This window comes from Panthera tigris, chromosome A1 (assembly GCF_018350195.1).
Source record: "Panthera tigris isolate Pti1 chromosome A1, P.tigris_Pti1_mat1.1, whole genome shotgun sequence".
NCBI lineage: Eukaryota > Metazoa > Chordata > Mammalia > Carnivora > Felidae > Panthera > Panthera tigris.
Window position 1 is genome coordinate 212,337,771 of NC_056660.1, and position 10,111 is coordinate 212,347,881.

General features: G+C 37.8%; 1 protein-coding gene across 2 annotated transcripts in view; it reads left to right on the forward strand.

Annotated features, from left to right (window-relative positions):
* Positions 1-10,111, forward strand: part of ZFR (zinc finger RNA binding protein) — an 83,621-nt gene that overhangs the window by 73,387 nt on the left and 123 nt on the right. For both annotated transcript variants that reach the window (XM_042996956.1, XM_042996964.1), the window contains 3 exons: positions 3,211-3,322; positions 3,430-3,527; positions 8,724-10,111. The exon at positions 8,724-10,111 is cut by the window's right edge and continues 123 nt beyond it. In XM_042996956.1, coding sequence (XP_042852890.1) covers positions 3,211-3,322; positions 3,430-3,527; positions 8,724-8,903 — 390 coding nt within the window. In that variant the 3' untranslated portion in view covers positions 8,904-10,111. The remainder of the gene's footprint in view (positions 1-3,210; positions 3,323-3,429; positions 3,528-8,723) is intronic.

Sequence of the window (10,111 nt, forward strand, 5' to 3'; positions counted from 1 at the left end):
TTATAATTTATTCCTAATTTGTTTGGGGCTACTTCTCCACATGTCCAGACTTTTTAGTTATTGCTATTTAAAGATCTGACTAATGCAGGGGCACCTGGGTGGCTCAGTTGGTTGGGCATCTGACTTCAGCTCAGGTCATGATCTTGCAGTCTGAGTTCAAGCCCCACGTCAGGCTCTGCGCTGACAGCTCAGAGGCTGGAGCCTGCTTCAGATTCTGTCTCCATCTCTCTCTGCCCCTCCCCTGCTCTCACTGTGTCTCTGTCTCTCAAAAATAAAATAAAAACATTTTTTTAATTTTTTAAAAAATCTGACTAATGCAGCGCCTGGGTGGCTCAGTCAGTTAAGCATCCAACTCTGCTCAGGTCCTGATCTCACTGTTCACGAGTTCTTGGGCTCTGTGCTGATAGCTCAGACCCTGGAGCTTGCTTCACATTCTGTGTCTCTCTCTCTCTCTCTCTCTCTCTCTCTCTCTCTCTCTCTGCCCTTCCCGTCCTTGCACTCTCTCTCAAAAATAAATAAAAACATTATAAAAAAAAAAAACAATCTGACTAATGGCCTTAGGGTGAATAGGTTGATAGGGTAAATCTCAGATTATATAACTTCATAAGCATTTTAGGTACACAAAAATAGATTCTGACTAAGGTATTTTCAGCTTCATTATCATTTTTGTTTTGTTTTGATTTTTTTTTCTTTTTTTTATTAATTTTTTTTTTTTTTAATTTACATCCAAATTAGTTAGCATATAGTGCAACAATGATTTCAGGAGTAGATTCCTTAGTGCCCCTTGCCCATTTAGCCCATCCCCCCTCCCAGAACCCCTCCAGCAACCCTCTGTATGTTCTCCATATTTAAGAGTCTCTTCTGTTTTGTCCCCCTCCCTGTTTTTATATTATTTTTGCTTCCCTTCCCTTATGTTCATATGTTTTGTATCTTAAAGTCCTCATATGAATGAAGGCATATGATATTTGTCCTTCTCTGACTGACAAATTTTGCTTAGCATAATACCCTCTAGTTCCATCCATGTAGTTGCAAATGGCAAGACTTTATTCTTTTTAATTGCCGAGTAATACTTCATTGTATATATATATACCACATCTCCTTTATCCATTCATCCATCGATGGACAGTTGGGCTCTTTTCATACTTTGGCTATTGTTGATAGTGCTGCTATAAACATTGGGGTGCACGTGTCCCTTCAAAACAGCACACCTGTATCCCTTGGATACATACCTGGTAGTGCAATTGCTGGGTTGTAGGGTAGTTCTGTTTTCAGTTTTTTGAGGAACCTCCATACTGTTTTCCAGAGTGGCTGCACCAGCTTGCATTGCCACCAACAATGCAAAAGAGATCCTCTTTATCTGCATCCTAGCCAACATCAGTTGTTGCCTGAGTTGTTAATGTTAGCCACTCTGACAGGTGTGAGGTGGTATCTCATTGTGGTTTTGATTTGTATTTCCCTGATGCTGAGTGATGTTGAGCATTTTTTCATGTGTCAGTCGGCCATCCAGATGTCTTCTTTGGAGAAGTGTCTATTCATGTCTTTTGCCCATTTCTTCACTGGATTATTTGTTTTTTGGGTGTTGAGTTTGATAAGTTCTTTATAGATTTTGGATACTAACCCTTTATCTGCTATGTCGTTTGCAGATATCTTCTCCCATTCTGTCAGTTGCCTTTTAGTTTTGCTGATTGTCTCCTTCGCTGTGCAGAAGCTTTTTATTTTGATGAGGTCCCAGTAATTCATTCATTATCATTTTTTTAATGTTTATTTGTTTTGAGAGAGAGCAAGTGGGAGAGGGGTGGAGAGAGAGAATCTCAAGCAGGCTTCATGCTGTCAGCATAGAGTCCAGCACAGGCTTGATCTCAGGAAGCTTGAGATCATGCCCTGAGCCAAAATCAAGAGCCAGATGTTCAACCAACTGAGCCACCCAGGTGCCCCAGCTTCGTTATCATTTTAAGGATTTTATTGTAGTTTCAATCTGTTTAGTTTCTTTGAATATTGTATTGGTGGTCATACTTTTTAAATTTCAGTAAAAACTATCACAAAATGCAAAAGGCCATATTTTATATTTGTTCCATTTGCGTGAAATGTCCAGAAAGACAAATCTGTAGAAATAAAAAGTGGTTTACTGGTTGCCAGGGGTTGGAGGAAAGGGAAAATGGATAATGATAGCTGGTGGATATGGAGGTTTTTTGGGGGGGGTGGGTGGAGGTGATGCAGTATTCTGGAATTAGATAGTGATAATGGTTGAACAACTTTGTAAGTATACTGAAAACCACTGAATTATACTCTTTAAAAGAATGGATCTTATGTGTATTATATCTCAAGTTTTAAAATCTAAATTAAAGCAAATTTTCTAATAGACCATTCAAAACATATTCTGAATTGGTTTCTTTCTAAATCTATACTTTTACTTTTGTCTTTTATTCATTGGTTTAGATTTTGAGTCTCTCAGATGTAATTTATTTATAGTGAAGGCATAATTTGTATTTTCCTTAGGGATAATATAAGTGCAGTTGTGCATTAAATGAAAATTTAGATAATCTACATTGTTTTTAAAGAAAAAAGTCTTCTTTACTTGGGATATTGATCTACTCTAACTGTAGGTATTAAGGAACAAACATGTGAGCCCTAAATATCTAAAGAATTTTAAGGACTGTCATTTTAATAGGAAAGACCAGCAATAATTAAAACTAAAAACAAACCAAACTCTATTAATTTATTTTGCATTTTTCTTCATTAAGCATAAATTATAATATCTTTTTAAAGTGTAGGGGCGCCTGGGTGGCTCAGTCAGTTAAGCGGCCGACTTCGGCTCAGGTCATGATCTTGCAGTCCGTGAGTTTGAGCCCCGCGTCGGGCTCTGTGCTGACAGCTCAGAGCCTGGAGCCTGTTTCAGATTCAGTGTCTCCCTCTCTCTGACCCTCCCTTGTTCATGCTCTGTCTCTCCCTGTCTCAAAAATAAAAAAAATAAATAGATAAAGTGTAAATTATATATTGCCTCATGAGTTTTGTTTTCATTACTTGTTTTATTTCATTTTGATTGTTTTTATATTTAATTTTCTGGTTTTGTGATTTGTTCTATGTAACGTTTTCAGTATTTAAAACTTTTAACAGCAACTTAATAAGTAGTTTTTCATTCTGATGTTTGAAACTGAGTAATTCCTTTGGTCTGTAAGTTATTAAACACAGTTTTTATTTTTTTATTTTTAGGCTATGGAGTTACTAGTCGAGAAGGCGATCAGTAGTGCTTCTAGTCCTCAGAGCCCTGGAGATGCACTGAGAAGAGTTTTTGAGTGCATTTCTTCAGGGATTATTCTTAAAGGTAGTTTTGGCTCATTTTTAATGTTTGTGCATTTGATAGTTGAATAATAACTCTTTCTTTTACAAATGGATAATGCTAATGCCTTTTTTTCTCTATGGTGATTGTAGGTAGTCCTGGACTTCTGGATCCTTGTGAGAAGGATCCATTTGATACCTTGGCAACAATGACTGACCAACAGCGTGAAGACATCACTTCCAGTGCACAGGTACCAGTGTATTCCTAATCCCAAAGTTTTGTTGGGGCACTGCCCTTAAGGTTTTTTGTGGTGTGTGTGTGTGTGTGTGTGTGTGTGTGTGTGTGTGTGTGTGTGTGTGTGTTTTAATGTTCATTTTATTTTTATTTTTGAGAGAGAAGGAGGGACAGAGAGGGAAAATCCCAAGCAGGCTTCGCACTGTTAGTGCTGAGCCCTATGCGGGGTTTGAACTAACCATAAGATCATGACCTGAGCCGAAACCAGAGTCAGATGTTTAACTGACTGTGCCACCCCGGTGCCCCAAAGTTTTATCTTTTTTGTAATTGTCCTTTAGAAATCATTGTATAGTATTTTTTTTTCTTTTCAAGTTTTTAAATTCTAATTAGTTGGGGCGTCTGGGTGGCTCAGTCATTTTAGTACCCAGCTCTTCTCTTCATTTCAGCTCAGGTATGATCCCAGAGTCATGGTATTGAGCCCCATGGCAGTATTAATGCTGAGTGTAGAGTCTGCTTAAGAGTCTCTCTCTCTCTCTCTCTCTCTCTCTCTCTCTCTCTCTCTCTCTCTCTGCCCCCGTCCCCTGCTCGCTCGCTCTCTCTCTCTCTCTCTCTCTCTCAAATTTAAAAAATAAGTAAATAAACACACACAGATAAATTCCAGTTAGTTACCATACAGTAAAATGTTGGTTTCAGGAATAGAATTCAGTGATTCATTACTGACATATGACACCCAGTGCTCATCATAAGTGCCTTCCTAATACCCATCACCATCTACCACCCACCTTCCTCCATCAACGTTCAGTTTGTTGTCTGTCTTTGTCTTTTTATGTTTCGTTTTCCTCTCTTTTTTTTTTTTCCTCCCATATGTTCATCTTCTTCGTTTCTTAAATTCCACATATAAATGAAATCATATGGTATTTATCTTTCTCTGACTGACTCTAGCTCCATCCACGTTGCAAATGGCAAGGTTTCATTCTTTTTTTTATACTTTAGAACTTTTTCCTTAATGTTTATTTTTGAGAGAGAGAGAGAAAGAGAAAGCGCACACATAGGAGCAGGGGAGGGGCAGAGAGAGAGAGAGAGAGAGAGAGCGAGAGCGTACACGCGCGGCAGGATCCGAAGCAGGCTCCACACATCCAGTTGAGGTTCGAACTCAGCAACCGTGAGATGACCTGAGCTGAAACAAGTGTCGGATGCTTAACTGACTGAGCCACCCAGGGTCCCCAAAGATTTCATTCTCTTTAATTGCTCTGTGTGTGTGTGTGTGTGTGTGTGTGTGTGTAGTGTTTATATATACATAATGTGCATGTGTGGGTATTCATCAGTCAGTGGACATTTGGGCTTTCTCCATAGTTTGGCTTTTGGTTAATAATGATGCTGTAAACATCAGGGTGCCTGTACCCCTTCGAATTGTTTTTTGGTTGTTGTATCCTTTCTGTAAATACTTAGTAGTACAATTGCTGAGTTGTAAGGTAGTTCTATTTTTTTTAAGTTTTGGGGAACCTCTATAGTTTTTCAGAGTGGCTGCACCAGTTTGCATTCCCACCAACAGTTAAGAGGGTTCCCCTTTCTCCACATCCTCACCAACACCTGTTGTTTCTTGTGTTGTTAATTTTAGCCATTCTGACAGGTGTGAGGTGCTATCTTATTGTGGTTTTGATTTGTATTTCCCTGATGATGAGTGATGTTGAGTATCTTTTCATGTGTCAGTCAATAGGATGTCTTCTTTGGGATGTATAGTATTTTTTTGTGCTTCTTTAGTAAGCCCTTGGAGGAGATATAATTTAAACTAGATTTCACTAATATAATCTTAACTGCATTATTTTAACTATAATTTATATGTCTAAGTAAGTATATTATATAAATATAAAAATACCTCTGTATTTTCAGTGTCTTATTAAATCTGAATATTAGGTTATATATCATGATCAGTATAGGAACTGTTTTATGTCCTCTGGTTTTAAGAAGTGATATGCTGTGTGGTTTTTGGTAGTTATTCCTATAATTTAGCCTCCCCTGCCACTGGAAAGGCTGTCTAATGTAGTTAATTAAAAATGTAGTCTCTGGAGTCAAGACTGTCTAGGTTTGAATATAAGCTCTTCCATCTTATCTATAAAACAAAGACCAAAGCAGTATCTGTCTCAAGCAGGATTTGGGGGAGGATTAAATGAGTTAATGTGTATAACTATTAACTGTATCTGATATATGGAAGGATCATAATAAATGTTAGCTATTATCAGTTAACAGTTTTTTTTTTTTATAATATTTTTATTTATTTTTGAGACAGAGAGAGACAGAGCATGAGCAGGGGAGGGGCAGAGAGAGAAGGAGACACAGAATATGAAGCAGGCTTCAGGCTCTGAGATGTCGGCACAGAGCCCGACACAGGGCTCGAACTCATGAACCGCGAGATCATGACCTGAGGCAGAACCAAGAGTCCGACACTTAACTGACTGAGCCACCCAGGCGCCCCTAAAGTTTATTTTTTGAAAGAGAGCATGCACAGTTGTGCACGTGAGCAGGGGAGGGACAGAGTGATTGAGGGAGAGAGAGAATCCCAAGCAGGCTCCACACTGACAGCACAGAGCCTGATGCAGGGCTCAAACTCAAGAACCATGACTGGAGCCAAAACCAAGAGTCAGACTCTTAATCGACTGAGCCACCTGGGCGCCCTATGGTAGAAATGTATTAATATTCATTATTGTATACCAGGTATCTTTGGATATTTTCTGTTAATACAGAAAAAAATTACTCTGTTTATCTTTCATAAGTCTCTCTCAGAGAATTTGTATTCTGTTATGGTAAATATTCCTAGTTCTGGCTTCAGAAAGTTGCCTTATAGCTTAAAGGAGATAGAGAAGCACCCACTACTGGTGAAAATCCAGAATTACAAACTAAATAGAATACCTTATCAAGTCCTTATTAACACAGATGATTTGGGGACTTTTAGGATTTCAAAAGCCAATATAATGTGGCACAAAGTTCTAAGGAACTGAAATTGTATAATCGGGGAAAGTTTTAGAATAGTAAATTCTCACACAGATGACTATAGCCAACAACTGTATCTCAGCTGAAGAAAATCAACAGGTATTAAAAATATTCTCAATAGCAGCCATTTGGAAAACAGACTCCGAGGTATATTCCCAAGAGAACTGAAAACATGTCCACACAAAAACTTGTACAGGAATGTTCGTAGCAGCATTATGCATAATTGCTAAAAAGTGGAGACATCCCAAATGCCCATCAACTGGTAAATGAATAAACAAATACAGTATATATTCTGTACAGTGGAATATTATTTAGTCATTTAAAGGAATGAAGTACTGATACATGCTATAACATGGATTAACCTTAAAAACCTTATTAAGTGAAAGAAGTCAGACACAAAGCTATATAATGTAGGAGTCCATTTATATGAAATGTCCACAGTCTTCAAATCTTGTAGACATAGAAAAGCGGATTAGTGGTTGTCACTACCTAAGGGTGAAGGGGTTGAGGAATGACTGCCATTGAGTCATAGTTTTGCCGGGGGGGGGGGGGGGGGAGTTGTGTGTGAAAATGTTCTGAAATTTGTGGTTATGGTTGAACAACTTTGTTAAGTGTACTAAAAAACACTGTACATTTTAGAAACGTGATTCTTAGGATATGTTAATTATATCTCAAAAAAATAGTCTGGGGTGCCTGGGTGACTCCGTCAGTTAAGCTTCCCACTCTTGGTTTCAGCTCAGCTCATGATCTCACGGTAGTGAGTTTAAGGTCCAAAGTCGTCAGGTTCTGCACTGACAGCGCAGAATCTGCTTGAGATTCTCTGTCTCCCTCTCTCTCTGCCCCTTCCCTGATCATGTGTGTTCGTCCTCTCTCCCTCTCTCTCTCTCTCTCTCTCTCTCTCTCTCTCTCCCTCTCTCCCTCTCTCCCTCTCTCCCTCTCTCCCTCTCTCCCTCTCTCCCTCTCTCCCTCTCTCCCTCTCTCCCTCTCTCCCTCTCTCCCTCTCTCCCTCTCCCTCTCTCTCTCTCTCTCTCTCCCTCTCTCTCTCTCCCTCTCTCTCTCTCTCCCTCTCTCTCTCTCCCTCTCTCTCTCTCTCTCTCCCTCTGTCTCTCTGTCTCCGTCTCTCTCAAAAATAAATAACTAAATGTAAAATTAAAAAAATAGTCTAAAGACGCCTGGGTGGCTTACTGTCAGTTAAGTGTCTGACTTCAGTTCAGGTCATGATCTCATAGTTTGTGAGTTTGAGCCCTGCATCAAACTCTCTGCTGTCAGCACAGAGCCATCTTCAGATCCTCTGTCTCCCTCCTTCTCTCCCTCCCCAACCTCAAAAATAAATAAACATTTTAAAGAAGTAGTCTAAACAGTTACATTGAAGGTTATAACCATATGGTAAAATTTGCCATATAATCAGATGATTACATCTTCTTGAATTAGTTTATTTAGAAATTTGAGGAATAGATTGTTTTGTGAAATCTTGTGACATTGATGCCTAACATATGTATGCCTGTGTGTACATAACCATGTAGTGAAATTTTTATTTTTAGTTCGTGAAGTAACAAGTTAAAGAAATGGCCTTTTTGTAAACCTGAGGAAGTGTGTATATGTATATATATGTGCAGCCTATACACATGGTCATCCACAGAAAAAATGGGAAAATACATGACTATAAACCAAACAGGGATTTACTGCATGAGTGAGAGACACTTTGTTTTGCTGTATATTGTTTCAAGGCTTTAAAAAAATTTTTTAATGTTTGTTTATTTTTGAGAGAGAGAGAGAGACAGGGTACAATCAGGGGAGAGGCAGAGAGGGAGGGAGACACAGAATCTGAAGCAGGTTCCAGGCCTCGAGGTGTCAGCCCAGAGCCTGACATGGGGTTTGAACTCATAAACCCTGAGGTCATGAACTAAGCTGAAGTTAGGTGCTCACCTGACTGAGCCACCCAGGGTGCCCCTCAAGATTTTTTCAAATGAACATAATACAGAATTTTTTTTAAGATTTATTTTTTAATTTAGGTTTTAAAAAGCAAAATAGCATGTATACAGAAAAGTCTGAACATATAAAACAAGAACAGTATTTCACAGTATTTCAGTTGTGAAACTAATATTATTGAAGTTATTTCACCAAATATGCTTTTTTATATTGTTACATGGAGACCTAAACCTAGTTAAGAATGAATATTTTTGTCTTTAAAATTAACTCTGAATTTTGGCTCTTTTTGTTGCAGTTTGCATTGAGACTCCTTGCATTCCGCCAGATACACAAAGTTCTAGGCATGGATCCATTACCCCAGATGAGCCAACGTTTTAACATCCACAACAACAGGAAACGAAGAAGGGATAGCGATGGAGTCGATGGATTTGAAGCTGAGGGGAAAAAAGACAAAAAAGATTATGATAACTTTTAAAAAGTTTCTGTAAATCTGCAGTGTTAAAAACAACAGGTGCCCATTTGTTGGTTGTTTTTCATTCATAATAATGTCTACTTTGAAAAGTTTATCAAGAATTTAAAGAATTTCATGGAAGAACCAAGTTTTTCTGTGACATTGATATCTTAATGTACAGTGTTAGGTATTATATTGAATGGAAAGACACCCAAAAAAAAAAAATTGTGCTCCAACTAGGGGAAAAACAGTGGTTCAGATTTTTTCCCCATTATTTTGGTTTTATTTACTGGTTGCCCTAGCTCCCCCTATTTTTGTGTCTTTTATTAACTAGTCTATTAAATCTTTACTGTATTTAATGCAGTATTTGTGCTTCAGTTGCTATGTGTATTTTGATATTTTTATTTAGTTTTGTTTGCTCTTTGACACTAGATGTTACTTTGTGTTATAGATGATATCCTTTGCCCTTCTTAATATTTTACAGCAGTACGTTTTTTTGTAACGTGGAACTGCAGAATTTTTTCTTTTTGTTTTATTCTGTATGTGACGGATTTCAACACAAAAAGTTATCCTGCCATTTAAGTGCTCAGAACTGAATGTTTCTGCAGATCTTGTGGCATTTGTCCCCAGTGTGATATATAAAGGTGTAATTAAGACAGATTTCTGTTAATCTAATCAAGTTTGCTGTTAGTTGTGCATTAGCAGTATAAAAGCTAATATATACTATATGGTCTTGCAACAGTTTTAAAGCCTCTGCATAATTGATAATAAAAATGCATGACATTTTTGTTTTTAATAGACTTTTAAAATTATAATTTTAGGTTTGACACGTAGATCTTTGTACAGTTGACTTTTTGACATAGCAAGGCCAAAAATAACTTTCTGAATATTTTTTTCTTCTGCGTAAGTGGAAAGGGCATTTTTCATATATAAGTGGGCTAACCAATATTTTCAAAAGAACTTTATCATTGTGCAACTAACAACAGTAACTAGCCCTTAATTATGATGACAGTTCCTTATTGGTGTGTGTGAGATTACTCTAGCAAACTATTACAGTGTAACACAGTTGAATGATTCCTCCCCCTGCCCATCACCCACATAATTTACAGTTCTCTTAACAGTGAGGTTGATAAAGTATTACTGATAAAAAATTAAGGTTATCTAAGGAGAAAAACCAGAAAATTATTTGGTGTGGCCATCTTACATGCTTATGTGTCCTACAAAAAGCTAAA